Source organism: Lithobates pipiens, unplaced genomic scaffold, assembly GCF_037356315.1.
Source record: "Lithobates pipiens isolate NorthernLeopardFrog02 unplaced genomic scaffold, aLitPip1_a1.2 Scaffold_27, whole genome shotgun sequence".
NCBI lineage: Eukaryota > Metazoa > Chordata > Amphibia > Anura > Ranidae > Lithobates > Lithobates pipiens.
The window spans coordinates 41,785,454-41,801,670 of record NW_027507788.1 but is presented as its reverse complement, the minus strand read 5'-3'; the positions used below and the strand labels follow the sequence as shown (position 1 = coordinate 41,801,670).

Below are 16,217 nucleotides of genomic sequence, written 5' to 3'. Positions count from 1 at the left end.
TGTGTGTGTGTGTGACACCGGGGAGTGTGTGTGTGTGTGACACCGGGGAGTGTGTGTGTGTGTGACACCGGGGAGTGTGTGTGTGTGTGTGTGACACCGGGGAGTGTGTGTGTGTGACACCGGGGAGTGTGTGTGTGTGTGTGACACCGGGGAGTGTGTGTGTGTGTGTGACACCGGGGAGTGTGTGTGTGTGACACCGGGGAGTGTGTGTGTGTGTGTGTGTGTGTGTGTGACACCGGGGAGTGTGTGTGTGTGACACCGGGGAGTGTGTGTGTGACACCGGGGAGTGTGTGTGTGTGTGTGACACCGGGGAGTGTGTGTGTGTGTGACACCGGGGAGTGTGTGTGTGACACCGGGGAGTGTGTGTGTGTGTGTGTGTGTGTGTGACACCGGGGAGTGTGTGTGTGACACCGGGGAGTGTGTGTGTGTGTGTGACACCGGGGAGTGGGAGTGTGTGTGTGACACCGGGGAGTGTGTGTGTGTGACACCGGGGAGTGTGTGTGTGTGTGACACCGGGGAGTGTGTGTGTGTGTGACACCGGGGAGTGTGTGTGTGTGTGACACCGGGGAGTGTGTGTGTGTGACACCGGGGAGTGTGTGTGTGACACCGGGGAGTGTGTGTGTGTGTGTGACACCGGGGAGTGTGTGTGTGTGTGTGTGACACCGGGGAGTGTGTGTGTGTGTGTGTGTGTGTGTGTGTGTGTGACACCGGGGAGTGTGTGTGTGTGTGACACCGGGGAGTGGGAGTGTGTGTGTGTGACACCGGGGAGTGTGTGTGTGTGACACCGGGGAGTGTGTGTGTGTGTGTGTGTGTGACACCGGGGAGTGTGTGTGTGTGTGTGACACCGGGGAGTGTGTGTGACACCGGGGAGTGGGAGTGTGTGTGACACCGGGGAGTGTGTGTGTGTGTGTCACCGGGGAGTGTGTGTGTGACACCGGGGAGTGTGTGTGTGTGACACCGGGGAGTGTGTGTGTGTGTGTGACACCGGGGAGTGTGTGTGTGTGTGTGTGACACCGGGGAGTGTGTGTGTGTGTGTGTGACACCGGGGAGTGTGTGTGTGACACCGGGGAGTGTGTGTGTGACACCGGGGAGTGTGTGTGTGTGACACCGGGGAGTGTGTGTGACACCGGGGAGTGTGTGTGTGTGTGACACCGGGGAGTGTGTGTGTGTGTGTGACACCGGGGAGTGGGAGTGTGTGTGTGTGACACCGGGGAGTGTGTGTGTGACACCGGGGAGTGTGTGTGTGACACCGGGGAGTGTGTGTGTGTCACCGGGGAGTGTGTGTGTGTCACCGGGGAGTGTGTGTGTGTGTGTGTCACCGGGGAGTGTGTGTGTGTGTGTGTCACCGGGGAGTGTGTGTGTGTGTGTGTCACCGGGGAGTGTGTGTGTGTGTGTGTGTGTGTCACCGGGGAGTGTGTGTGTGTGTGTGACACCGGGGAGTGTGTGTGTGTGACACCGGGGAGTGTGTGTGTGTGACACCGGGGAGTGTGTGTGTGTGACACCGGGGAGTGTGTGTGTGTGACACCGGGGAGTGTGTGTGTGACACCGGGGAGTGTGTGTGTGACACCGGGGAGTGTGTGTGTGACACCGGGGAGTGTGTGTGTGTGTGTGACACCGGGGAGTGGGAGTGTGTGTGTGTGACACCGGGGAGTGTGTGTGTGTGACACCGGGGAGTGTGTGTGTGTGACACCGGGGAGTGTGTGTGTGTGACACCGGGGAGTGTGTGTGTGTGTGTGTGTGTGACACCGGGGAGTGTGTGTGTGTGACACCGGGGAGTGTGTGTGTGTGTGTGTGTGACACCGGGGAGTGTGTGTGTGTGACACCGGGGAGTGTGTGTGTGTGTGACACCGGGGAGTGGGAGTGTGTGTGTGTGACACCGGGGAGTGTGTGTGTGTGACACCGGGGAGTGTGTGTGTGTGACACCGGGGAGTGTGTGTGTGTGTGTGTGTGTGACACCGGGGAGTGTGTGTGTGACACCGGGGAGTGTGTGTGTGTGTGACACCGGGGAGTGTGTGTGTGTGTGTCATCGGGGAGTGTGTGTGTGTCACCGGGGAGTGTGTGTGTGTCACCGGGGAGTGTGTGTGTGTGTGTCACCGGGGAGTGTGTGTGTGTGTGTGTGTCACCGGGGAGTGTGTGTGTGTGTGTGTGTGTGTGTGTGTGTGTGTGTGACACCGGGGAGTGTGTGTGTGTGGCAACAGAAGTGAGTACACCCCTAAGTGAAAATGTCCAAATTGGGCCCAACGTGGCAATATTTTTGTGCGGCTACCATTTTCAAGCACTGCCTTAAAGTGTTACTAAACCCAATAATCTGAAAATAGTTCCTCTTTTTTTTTTTTACATTCAAATAATGCCACTATATACCTTTTTTGGATGATCTGTATACCACGGTTATATGATAAAGTGCACAGCTTCTCCAGTGCTAAGAGTTCGGGTAGGAGGAGATTTCCAGTACAGCCTTTATACACGCCCACATGTCATGTCAATATCATGTGACTTGGCTATCTCTGAGAACAAGTAAATGTTAGTGTGTTGTGTCACATGTGTTAGCTGGCCTTCCCCAGATAGACTGTGCAGGAGGGGAAGAATCTGTGCATACAGGAGAACAGCCTTTTTACACAATGCAGATGATTAACCCCTTAGGTTCCACCGTGATTATAACAAGAATGCCATGCTGCATATACAGACTGATTTTACTGCTGTGGGTTTATTAACACTTTAACCCTCTTGGGCTTGGAGTTCACCAGAGCTTCACAGGTTGCCACTGGAGTCCTCTTCCACTTCTCCATGATGACATCACAGAGCTGGTGGATGTTGGGGACTTTGCACTCCTCCACCTTCTGTTTGAAGATACCCCACAGATACTCAATAGGGTTTAGGTTTGGACACATGCTTGGCCAGACCATCACCTTTACTCTCTACGCTTCTTTAGCAAGACAGTAGTTGTCTTTGTGTTTGGGGTCCTTTATCATGTTGCAATACTACCCTGCGGCCCAGTCTCCATAGGAAGGGGATCGTGCTCTACTTCAGTAGGTCACAGTACATGTTGGCAATCATGGTGCCCCCCCCCCCAATGAACTGTAGCTCTCCAGTGCCAACCGCACTTGCGCAACCCCAGATTGTGGCGCTCCCACCACCATGCTTGACTGTAGACACACTGGTTTGTACTCCTCACCTGGTTGCTGCCACACACGCTTTACACCATCTGAACCAACCACCGGACATGGTTCCAGTAATCAATGTCCCTAGTCTGCTTGTCTTCAGCAAACTGTTTGAGGGCTTTCTTGTGCATTGTCTTTAGAAGAGACTTCCTTCTGGGGCGACAGCCGTGCACACCAATTTGATGTAGTGTGCAGCATATGGTCTGATCACCGATAGGCTAACCCCCCCCCCCCCCCTCCCCCTTCAACCTGGCAGCACTCATACGTCTGTTTTCCAAAGACAATTTGGCAATCTTCTTATAGCTTAGGCCAGTGATGGCTAACCTTGGCACCCCAGATGTTTTGGAACTACATTTCCCATGATGCTCTGGCACTCTGTAGTGTAGTGGAGCATCATGGGAAATGTAGTTCCAAAACATCTGGGGTGCCAAGGTTCGCCATCACTGGCCTAGGCCATCTTTATGTAAAGCATCAATTCTTATTTTTCAGATCTTCAGATTGTTTGTTTGTTTTTTGCCATGGGGTACCATGTTGAACTTCCAGTGACCAGTGTGAGAGAATGAGAGCGATAATGCCAGGGAGGGAAAATGGCTAATTGTGCCCAAGTTGGACATTTTCACTTAGGGGTGTACTCACTTTTGTTGCCAGCGTTTTAGACATTAATGGCTGTGTGTTGATTTATTTTGAGGGGACAGCAAACTTACACTGTTATACAAGCTGTACACTCACTACTTTACATTGTAGCAAAGTGTCATTTCTTCAGTGTTGTCACATGAAAAGATATAATATGCTTACAAAAATGTGAGGATACCGTATGTGGTGCAATTTTAATAAGTGTTTTTATTTTGTTTAACAATCATTTTTATAGAATAAAGAAACCTCCTTTTGTATGTGAATACTTATGTTGTTGGGTGGGTTCCAGGTGACTAATGGTTCTGAAAACCGTCTTGTACCCTGTCTGCGCCTTCTCTGTATATCATTACTGGCAGGTCTGAATTCTGCAAACGTTTATGAACACATCATCGCATACAATGTGAGTTCTGTCTTAGGCAAGACTTTACAAAGTGTAAAATGAAGTGCACTTGTAAATAAGGATCATTTGAAAACATGACCTGTTGGGGTTTCTTGAGAACTAGAGTCCTGGAACACTCCTTTAAAGAACCCCTTAATTACTTGCAGTATTTTAGTATCTTTCGTTTTGTAAAATCTTTTATTTTTTGTTCTAGGTCATTGTGGTACTGAAGAGCTGAATGTCATTTTGGATGATATTGAATTTGCTGACATTATTCACAGAGCAGAACAAGCCATTGAAAATGGTGTTTTTCCAGAAAGAATATCACAAGGCTCAAGTGGGAGTTACTTTGTTAAAGATCCAAAGGGGGTGAGTGTTGTACATTATCTTAGCGGTAGCTTAATATACATTTGTCTCAGGATTGCAATGCAAGTCACTCGTGGCTTGAAATCTTTAAAACTACAAGATTAAATACTATCTTGAGGGCAGTGACCTATTCTTGTGCAATTTGCAAGTTTTTTTTCAAGGTGTATGGCTTGCTAGCTGCTCCATTTGTCCTCCTTGAAGAGTAACCCCTTAAAGGTTTTCGTTGTTGTCTGCGCCCCTTTTTATGATTTGTTATCCTATATTTGTCATGTTTACTGTTTAAGTGGAGAAAAAAAAACTGTAATGGAGGGGAAATCTTCCAGTGAGGACACTAGTTCTGGTGACCACTAGGGGTTCTCTCAGTTTTGGGGGGTATTTCTTCCCACGATTACTGTCCCATAGCCAAAACGGAGAGAAATGCCCTGTATGGGATGCACGCAAAAAAAGAAAAAAACTGACATCCTTATTCTCTCTAACAGAGAATTTTGCATTTACTTCTAGGTTAACCCTTATCCTGCCAAGCAGTTCAGCGTTGCTAGAAAATAGATATTTTACCCACATGCATTTTGGAACTTATTAAAATACATTTAAACAAGTCACAACTAATTTTCCATTTCTTAAAGCAGGCCCTGTAGTTATTTGACTTTTTCATTCTTTCGTTATGCATATAGCTTTAGGCCTCCTTCGCATGGCCGGTTAGGCACATACAGCGGATTCTTATGGCTAGGACTAGCACGGGGTGCATGTGAATAGTGGCAATCGCTCAGCCAGTAAAAGGCGACAGGCTGATGGAGTCCATCACTGTTTGCATGTAGCCACACACCAAGCAAGTCACCTGTGGTTATGGATGGGTGTCCAAGCCTGGACGCATCTGACTGCGGTATGTAGGTATATGCCAGTAATTGCATTAATATGCACGTGCGTATGTATGTATGGCGCTGGACGCAGGTACTTGCATTTAGAGTGAAGATGTGTACAAATGTACGCCCATGGACGCAGTCGGGCTGTGTACAGGGGTGCACATATAAATGCATGTTGGTGTTTATCTAAGTACTGTCGTATACCTGCCTACAGCCAATGATTTCAGCATACTGTGGCTCCTGGGTGGGGACATAAGCCCACATTTTTTACTTTTGTATGGCTCCAGGCACCCATGTGCATGAGATCTTAATTATATATGGATACAAGCTGCCATTTCGTTATGGTTTCCTTTTTGGCTTAAATGGAAAAATGTAATGTGAGAGTAGCATTACACCATGGGTCCCAAGTTTGTTGACATTTTAGCGGAAAGTCCTTATTCCCATATAAAAAGGATATGACTAACCAATATTTTCCACTGGGCAGCAGTAGGGGGAGGATCCACTCCACTATTTTAGCTTTGACTTTGCAAACCATAAACAAGTTTTTTGTAACTATAATCTAGCATAGCATGGCCAATTTTCTTCATCCAGTATAACACATAAACGTCAGGTGTACAGGGAGGAGGGATATGCAGTAAGATAGTGAGCACAGTAACCACTTGCTACCAGAAGTCAGGTATAACCTGACCACCCCAAAAGACGTGCATGATATCTTCTTGGGGTTTATTATATTTTATACAATTGTGTGTTTGTTTTTTTTTTTTTTGTTTTTTTTTATGCAATTGCCATCCCATCATCTCTGTGTGGTGTGTGTGTGTGTGTGTGTGTGTGTGTGTGTGTGTGTGTGGTTTTTAAAGCCAATAAGGCCTTTTATAAAAGATGAATCCTAATTGTAACCACTGGTGAGACCAACATATGAGGAGCATATAACATTCCATTTCTCTGTAGACATAGTAGGTGGTAGGGTTTGCCATTTAGTCTCGAGCTGGTAGCATTTTATCCAGCTTAATGTGGGGCAAGTAGGGATAGAGTGAATATTACCATTTAGGGTCTTGTGATTTTTTTTTTTATTTTTTTTTTTTTTTTAACGCTCCTTTAGTGGGTATTCGAAAACTTGTGGCCTAAATTGCGCCTTCATGCCACGATAGCTAGAATTAATAGTTTGCTCTTGTGAAAAGGGAAGTAATCATTTTTTAAATTGCAATTCCAGGTATTTAAAGTAATTTGTAAAGTCTCGTTAAATAACAAAAAAAAAAAAAAAAAATGTACAGGGCAGCCTGGATCCTCCTCTTCTTGGGTGCCTCTTCTGTGCTCCTGGCCCCTCCCTCCTGTCGAGTGCCCCCACAGCAAGCAGCTTGATATGGGGGCACCTGAGCTGAGCTGCAGCTCCATGTGACCATTCAGGTGGAGCTTCCATTTAGCCCCGCTCCCTCTCTCTCCTGATTGCCTGACGTTGACAGCCGTGGGAGCCAATGGCACCGCTACTGTGTCTTAAACAATCGGGAAACACGTGGACCTCGCTGTATAGAGATGGGGCTCAGGTAAGTTTTTAGGGGGCGCTGGGGTGGCTGCTACACACAGAAGGCTTTTTATCTTAAGATTAAGATTTAAAAAAACTACTACCTTTACAACTCCTTTTAAAGAAAGGCATGAGTTTGTGTTGAGGGCATAACTCTAGATACCAATGGCATCAAGATAGAATTTTGTCAGTTAATGTTAAGGCCCAAGTATTTACCAAATCTTTTAATGGTTACAGAGATGAAGAATAAGGAAAGGCCCTGGTGAGCTATAATATAAACTTATTGACATATGGACCCGTTCATTTGGTTGTTTTCTGAAGTGTAATGCCATTTGCCAGATGTTAATGGCAAGAGTCTCTCTATTGCTATAGAGTAGGGGAGACAGGACAACTCTTTTAACCACTTCCCGACCGGCGCACGATGATGTACGTCGGCAGAATGGAACGGACAGGCATATGGCCGTACAGGTATGCGGTGCCATCGTGTGCGTGCCGGTCGAGCCCCCGTGAGTCTGGCCGGGGGTCCCGCGGACTCGATCGCCGCGGGGATACCTGCGATCGTCCCATGGGGAGGCTGAACGGGGAAATGGGGAAGAAAAGAGCATCTCCCCGTTCTGCCTAGCAACAAGTGACACTGATCTCTGCTCCCTGCGATTGGAGCAGAGATCATTGTTCACTAACACACAGCCCAGCCCTCCACAGTTAGTAACACGCCCTTAGGACACACTTAACCCCTACACTGCCACCCTCTGATTAACCCTTTCACTGCCAGTGTTGTTTACACAGGAATCAGTGCATTTGTATAGCACCGATTGCTGTATAAATGACAATGGTTCCACAAATGTCCGATGTGTCCGCCATAATGTCACAGTCACAATAAAAATCACTGATCGCCACCATTACTAGTAAAAAAAATAATTTAATAAAAATGCCATAAAACTATCCCCTATTTTGTAAACTCTATACACTTTGCGCAAACAAATCGCTTATTGCGATTTTTATTATTTATCTATTTTTTGGTTAAAAAAAAAATAATGTAGAAGAATACATATCGGCCTAAACTGAGGGGGAAAAATTAGTTTTTTTTTTTTTTTTTATATTTTTGGGGGATATTTATTATAGCAAAAAGTAAAAAAAATGCATTTTTTATTTTTATTTTTTCAAAATTGTCGCTCCTCTTTTATTTTTTTTATTTTTTGCACTCTAAAAAAACAAAAAACAAACAAAAAAAAAAACCTGCAGGGGTGATCAAATGCCGCCAAAAGAGAGCTCTATTTGTGGGGAAAAAACGGACGTCAATTTTTGTTTGGGATTCACATCGCACGGTTGCGCAATTGTCGGTTAATGCAACGCAGTACCGAATCTAGGGCTGAAACAACTAATCAATTCATCGATTTTACTATTTTCATAATCGATTAATCGGCCAGTAACATAAGGAGCTAAAATAAGCCCAATTTAGCAAACAATCGCTACTGATGAAAATGAGCCCCTTACAGTAGTGATTATTTGCTGCTTTTTTTTTTTTTTTTTTTAACACCATTATGTTACACACTATGGTTCATTTACATGGTTTACTATGGGACATGTTCACATCTATGCTTTTTTTTTTATTTTTTTATTTTTTTTTTTTTTTATTTTTTTTTTTACGCAAAACGGTCTTTTTTTTTTTTTTTGGTTCAATATACTTCAATGGAGAAGTGGCAGAAATGCATGTAATGCGTTTTTGCAGCAATTTGTGTTTTTGTAATCTACCCAACAACAAATTGGCCAAAAAAAATGCAAATCGAAGCAAAATCGCATGTGCAAAAATCAAATTGCACTGCAGAAACGGATCAAAAGCTAACTACATAGGTGTGTACCGAGCCTTATGCTGGCCTCGCGGATCGAAAACCACATACACTGTCTGAAAATTCCTTTTGACCAAGAAGTTTTCCATTATTTCCAAAGTTTCCCATCACTGTGGTTGAAAATGAGCGTTAGTTTGACCCCACTAATGATTAGAAAATCGAACAAACGTTCTTAAAATGAAAACCTTTTTTAAAACGTGTGTTTGTGTGTTTTTTTTTTATTTATTTATTTATTGTTTAAATAAATTTGATCTCTGGGTCTGATTTATAGGGCTGCAACTAACGATTATTTCCATAATCGATTAGTTGACCGATTTATTGTTTTGATTAATCGGTTAATAACCTTAAAAAAAAAATAAAGTGTGGTGTATAATTTAGTTAATATGTAAAGTTTAAAAAAAAAAAAAAAAAAGGCAGTTTATACTTAAATATCTCTATATGCAATGGTAAATATAAATAACCAACTATATGGTTAGGGAGCAAAATATCTAATCCACTGAGAATAACAGACCGAAGAGATTACAGTATATATCCCCTCTAATATATACAGTATTATACTATTAGAGGAGATGTACTGTATATACTATTAAAGGGTCAATCTGGTAAATATCATCAGACTCATTAACTTTAACCCCATTTTGTTACTGGCCGATTAATTTCATAATCGATTAGTTGTCAATTAATCGATTAGTTGTTTCAGCCCTAGTCTGGTATTTACCAGATTCACCCTTTTAATAGTATATACCCTAACAGTATATACAGTATATCTCCTCTAATAGTATATACAATATATATCTCTTCTGTCTGTTTATTCTCAGAGTGGATTAGATATTTTGCTCCCCAACCATATAATTGTTTGTTTATTTATATTTACCACTGCATCGAGATATTTAAGAATAAATAGCCTTTTTTTTGTTTGTTTTTTGTTTTTTTTCTTTTTAGGTTATTAATTGAAACCATAATCGGCCAACTAATCGATTTATGAAAATAATCGTTAGTTGCAGCCCTAACCGAATCGCAAAAGGTGGTTTGGTCTTAAGCCAGCAAAATGGTCTGGTCTGAAAGTGGTTAAATCAAGGATGACTGGGGAAATTGGACCATTAGCTAGTATATTGAACTTCATGTGGGCCTAGGTCAGAACTGGACAAACTGCAGCTCCAGGGTCATATCCAGACTTTTGGATGTCCCTATGTGGCCCTCGAAGGCTCCACTGTCAGCATGCCACACTGAGTCTATTCTCTTCCTCACTGAGGAAGCTAACAAGCTCAGAGGCATATTTATAAACCTAACTTATACCTCAAAACATGTGCTGCAGAATATTTAAAGGATAATTTAAGTAGCGCTCGTAACAGTGTAACAAATGTGAAAATAGTCAATCTATCACCCTGTGCTGCAGTGATATAGAGAACTAAAAGCCCAGTAAACAGAATCATGAAAATCACAAAAAGGAATCCATCTTCATAAACTCCTTCAAACTTCCACCACACCAATGTGCGCGTGACACCTCGCCCAATGGAAACGCATTCACCGACTGATGTTGCCTCTCACTTTCGTGTTTGGCAAAAGAAGCAGCAGTATAAACCCCACTTGGGTCTATCCCCCGATCATTACAGGCAAGGCTTATCCATGTGTGAAAAGTAAAATAGAATGCTCCACATAGCGTGATACCATTTAAAATGTATTCAAACAACTCGCACATCTCTTCAATATATTCACTCACATGTTGAATAAAAAATGCCAGCATAAATTGAAATAATCATAGCAAACTTTCACCAAAAACTGGGCGATGCACTGCGGTTACAGCGGAGCTCAAAGTGTCCGCTGTAAGCTCTCGCCACTTCCCAGACACTGCTCCCGACTGAAAATGAACAGAGCACGAGCACCAGCGTCTTTCTATCAATGGAGTTAGTGTTCGTGTAGCCACGCCCTTTTGGAGGGCTATACTTATTGCCAGCAGATTAAGCTCAGAGGCATGCTGACAGATGTCTTTGTGGAGAGCTATAGGAACTGGAAGGAGAAAGTCTGAGGCTCTGATTGGTAAAGCATGGAGGCTAGGATTTGGTGGGAAAGTGTCGTAATTGCAGAGAGGCCTTATTGAACGCCATGGGCGAGTTTTACATGTGATGTCTCTGACATGTGAACAGCCCCTGTTATGTTACAGTTCAGGTGGGTGGTTGGTGGATGGTAAAATCACAGCTCAGCCACCCATCTGAAAGAGGCCTATTTTTATTTGGCAGTTGCACTTATTATTCATTGTGCTAGGTGTGTGTTTGTTTTTTTTTTTTTTTTTTTTTTTTACGTACTTTATGGGCTTTCCCAAGTCAACAATTATTGAGCAGAATTTCAGCCCTTTACAACAGTCCTAGTTTCTCATGTGGTCCCTTGAGAAAATTGCTACCCTGGCCTGCCCTAGAAAACTATAAATTTTATACATAATAATTATAATTTGTTTTTTTTAAAGAACTGTCACCTCTGTCCTGCAGAGGCTCCTCCTCTGACCAGCTGTTGACTCACTGACAGTCCCGTTCACTTTAATGGGATGGCTGGTGATGCGGTAGTGACACAACAAAGTGAGGGATGTAGCAGGAGCAGGTGAGTGGATGCCCGTTAACCGGTGCTGCCATGATGGATCTGAAATATGACTGGTGCTCTTTAAGGCTGGGCTCACACTGCCGCATGGGGCGGCTCACAGTAGGGATCCGATACGTCCCTGTTCACGGCTTCAGGTAAAATTTCAGTCTGAATTTGGCCCTGAAACGGACAAGATGCACAGAACTCCTGTACAATTTGCAACGGAGCCGCATGAACCGGCTCCATAGCGAGCTGGTCACACTCTCTCCTGACACTTGAATTGGATGTGGGGAAACCTGCGCCTAATTCCCAATAGTGTGAACCCAGCCTAAATGTAAGGACTCGTTCTTGCTGGTAGTAAGAATCTTTAATATTTGCAAACAACAAAATGAAGGATTCCCATTTTTAGAATAAGCTGTCAGGTTAATATATATTCCCAAATTAGGTCTCTTTTATGGCCTGCTGCCATTTTGCTCCTTGAGAAGAATAAAGCACTTCAAGCTATGTGCAGAAAGATCACAAGGTTCATAACCTGCTTAGATTTCACTTTAATTTTTACTGCTTGCCCTTCCTCCTCACACTTAGAGCCTGGTACAGATGCATTTCTCTTTAAACAATCATACGGTTTGCAGTGTACATAGATTTGCAAAACAATGGTATAAAGTAGGGATGCATCGAAATTTCGGCCGCCGAAACATATCGGCCGAAAATGGTGTTTTCGGCAAATTGCCGAAAGGAAAATCTTGCCGAAAATGGGGGTGGGGCCTGTGCGGGGCTCCGCCCCCTGGTGCCATCCATTGCACGGGTGTTTTCCTGGCTCGCCCTCCGTCCTCCCTCCTCCTTTCCTCCCGCCCGACAGTGCGGTGATCTCCGTGTGTCACGGAGCTGTGCATTGAATTGCCTGGGCGGCTGCAGTAACAGTGTCCCGCCTCCTGTGACAGACGGTACACTGATCCAATGGCGGGACATTGAATCAGCGTGACGTGATTACAGGAGGCGGGACATTGTTACTGCAGCCACCCAGGCAATTCAATGCACGGCTCCGTGACACGGGGAGATCACCGCACAGATCCGGGCATGGGTGAGGCTGCATTTAGACACTGGCAAGCTGCATGAGGGGGAAAGAGTGTGCCCAGGGCAAGTATTGCAGAGTTTTGTCCACAGCTAAATCAAGTTTTTTTTTTTTTGTGCCCACAGTGCTGCTGCATCCAAAAGTCATTTGTTTGCCTCTGAAACTATCTACCTCTGGCCAATTGTGTGAATGGAACCATGCTATATAAACCAGGTCACAGGACAAAGGCTGTACTCACTTTATTGACCATATAAAAAAATAATAATAATCTTGATTTTGACCCAGCTAGGTTTTTATCGCCATGTGATAGAATGGGGAAGGGTTAAGTTATTGCTAGTAGAGGTAACGATATGAGCATTCCCAATAGAAGTCTGTTGGAACGGAACCAGGTAGCTTGCTTGGGGCCAGTTCACACCAGATGCAGTTCCGTGTTCTTTTTTTTTTCTTTTTTTTTTGCACAAAATGCATGCACAGTGTTTTCCATGTATTCCAATGGCTCTAGTTCACACCATGCAGTCAGTTTCCGCACCGGAAACTGACTGCATGGTGTGAACTAAAGCCATTGGAATACATGGGGAAAACACTGCATGTATTTTTATCAGGCAGGCTGCATCTGAGGGGAACTGGTGAGGCTGCTTTGATCTCCTGTACCATGTCCCCAGTCTCTGACCATCTCCTGTACCATGTCCCCAGTCTCTGACCATCTCCTGTACCATGTCCCCAGTCTCTGACCATCTCCTGTACCATGTCCCCAGTCTCTGACCATCTCCTGTACCATGCCTGCAGTCTCTGACCATCTCCTGTACCATGCCTGCAGTCTCTGACCATCTCCTGTACCATGCCTGCAGTCTCTGACCATCTCCTGTACCATGCCTGCAGTCTCTGACCATCTCCTGTACCATGCCTGCAGTCTCTGACCATCTCCTGTACCATGCCTGCAGTCTCTGACCATCTCCTGTACCATGCCTGCAGTCTCTGACCATCTCCTGTACCATGCCTGCAGTCTCTGACCATCTCCTGTACCATGCCTGCAGTCTCTGACCATCTCCTGTACCATGCCTGCAGTCTCTGACCATCTCCTGTACCATGCCTGCAGTCTCTGACCATCTCCTGTACCATGCCTGCAGTCTCTGACCATCTCCTGTACCATGCCTGCAGTCTCTGACCATCTCCTGTACCATGCCTGCAGTCTCTGACCATCTCCTGTACCATGCCTGCAGTCTCTGACCATCTCCTGTACCATGCCTGCAGTCTCTGACCATCTCCTGTACCATGCCTGCAGTCTCTGACCATCTCCTGTACCATGCCTGCAGTCTCTGACCATCTCCTGTACCATGCCTGCAGTCTCTGACCATCTCCTGTACCATGCCTGCAGTCTCTGACCATCTCCTGTACCATGCCTGCAGTCTCTGACCATCTCCTGTACCATGCCTGCAGTCTCTGACCATCTCCTGTACCATGCCTGCAGTCTCTGACCATCTCCTGTACCATGCCTGCAGTCTCTGACCATCTCCTGTACCATGCCTGCAGTCCCTGACCATCTCCTGTACCATGCCTGCAGTCCCTGACCATCTCCTGTACCATGCCTGCAGTCCCTGACCATCTCCTGTACCATGCCTGCAGTCTCTGACCATCTGCTGTATGAAAATATTTTTTAAAAACAGTCATTTTCGGTATCGGTGCTGTTTCGGTTTCGGTTTTCGGCCTAGTGTATTTTTCATTTTCGGTATCGGTTTCGGGAACCAAAAAACCCATTCGGTGCACCCCTAGTATAAAGCAATATTCCTGAACTTTGTTTTATCTCATGGTTACTGTGAAATTGCAAATGCAGTGCATTTTATCTCAGCTTGGATTCACTGAATGAGTTTACGAAAAAATGTAAATGTTGCAGAATATACAGATTCATGCTACATAACTAAGCTCCATTTCATGCTGATTAAACCAAATGTATTAATGTATCTTAACAAGAAAACTATCTTTTTAGTTAGTTTTTTTTATTCCAAAATTTTATTAAAATAAATGTTGATAAAAAAAATAATCTTTTATCTAAAAAAAAATTTTCCACCCCCTGGTTTGGTGATAATGAAAGGAAATTGTGGATTTAATTGCACTCAAACTCCATCCATGTATCCCAAAAGGTATTATTAGTAGCAGGATCTTTTTGGGTGTCTTAACAACTATTGTAGCTGATCCAAGATGCAGTGAATTGGACCCTATAAGATCAAGCCACAAGGGGTAGCCTTTCCCTTTTTAGGCATTATGAATGGAAAGCTAGAGATGTAGGAGAAGTGTATATTGGTCAGATATGTCTCTTGTCAGGTAAGCTATAACATCCAACTTGTCTAAAGATTTAGCAGTGCCCGAGGTAAGATTGCTATGAAAGAAGGCCTCTCTGCTAGATGTGAAATCTGAGACTGCCTTGGTATCTGCTAATGAATGTGTCAAAGATCAATATAGCCCAGCTCAGTGATTTAGTTGTTGGAGAGTTGTAGGACAAGGTACAGAAGATTAGAGCTACCCTGTCAGTCCAACGCTGGGTTTAATACAGAGCTTGACAAATTTGCTTTGAATCTAGAAGCGTGTGTGTGTGTGTGGTGGGGGGGGGGGGTTGTTTTTTGTTTTTTCCAGATTATAAAGGGCATCTCCACCTTCACACCTGGAAGCTGTGTATTGGCATAATCCTTTGCCAAGGCTCCTGGCCATTGGTTAGTAGTGTGGTCATGTGACAGTGGTGATCAATGAGAGGCTTGTCTTTTGTCTTGGAAGAAAGAGCAGACTCTCATTGGTCAGCGCTGTCACATGACCATGCTAACCAATGGCGGTGAGCCCTTGCAAAAATTATGCTTCCACAAAGTGTACAATTGTTTCAAGTGTACAGAAATGCACACCGGCGTCCATGGGTGGTGGATGATGTTACACAAGACGAGTGCACAGAGAATAGCAGCCCAGGTGCCAGAACACAAATTCTAGTCGCCATGATGACCTGGCGCCTGGGAATGCGTCAAGCCCTGATTAAAATAATAAGTTCAAATTTGAGAACATGTTATTCGATTTCTGCTGTGGAGCCCCATGGTAGTTCATTGATGATTACTGTCAGATTGTCTGTCTGCTTGCTTGTGTGGGATGTAGGGGCACACAGATACTCTGCCTGATCTGGAGGAGACCTGCTGATCTCTGGTGCGATGCTTTACAGGCTCAAAAAAAAAAAAAGCACTTTTTTTTTTTTTTTTTTTTTACCTGCTCGACAAAAAACCCAGGTGCCAGGTCACCATGCAGGGAGCACAGGTGGGCCTAGCTGCATGTCACTTGGAGGGGGGTGAGAGTAAGGTACCAATCCTTGCAAACCTCAGGCTGCTTATCTGTGCTACAGCTTTTTCTGACTTTGTTTCTCCTCCTACCCTGGACTCCTCTGTGCCCTTGGATGCTAGAAGAGGACCGTTCTTATCTACTTCTGCTTCATTTAAGTACTGATTTACCTAACTGGTTAACTCTTTACAGCTTAACATCTGCAGACTGTTGCTTCTGGTATGAATGGCATCTAAACACCTTTGTACCTGCTTGTATGTGTGGTTAACCCTTCATAGCTACCTGGGACTATATGGCTAATTCTGCCTTCTGACATGGATTTTGTTGTCCATCCTGCTGACTAAATTTTAAGACAGATAATTCTCCCCCATTTTTTTTGTGTCCATTTAACAACAAATGTTTCTATTTGGAAAAAACTGTGCAGTTTTCTGAAGAGGCCAATGATTTTGCCCCGCCTCCTTGACCTATCCAATCCCTGCTGTGCCTGCCCCATCAGCCCCGTCCAT

The 16,217-nt window shown here is 44.7% G+C and overlaps 1 protein-coding gene across 1 annotated transcript in view; it reads left to right on the top strand.

The window, feature by feature from the left end:
* PI4K2B (phosphatidylinositol 4-kinase type 2 beta) overlaps positions 1 to 16,217 on the top strand; it is a 146,857-nt gene that overhangs the window by 18,893 nt on the left and 111,747 nt on the right. The window contains exon 2 of the mRNA XM_077456877.1: positions 4,385 to 4,539. Coding sequence (XP_077313003.1) covers positions 4,385 to 4,539 — 155 coding nt within the window. The remainder of the gene's footprint in view (positions 1 to 4,384; positions 4,540 to 16,217) is intronic.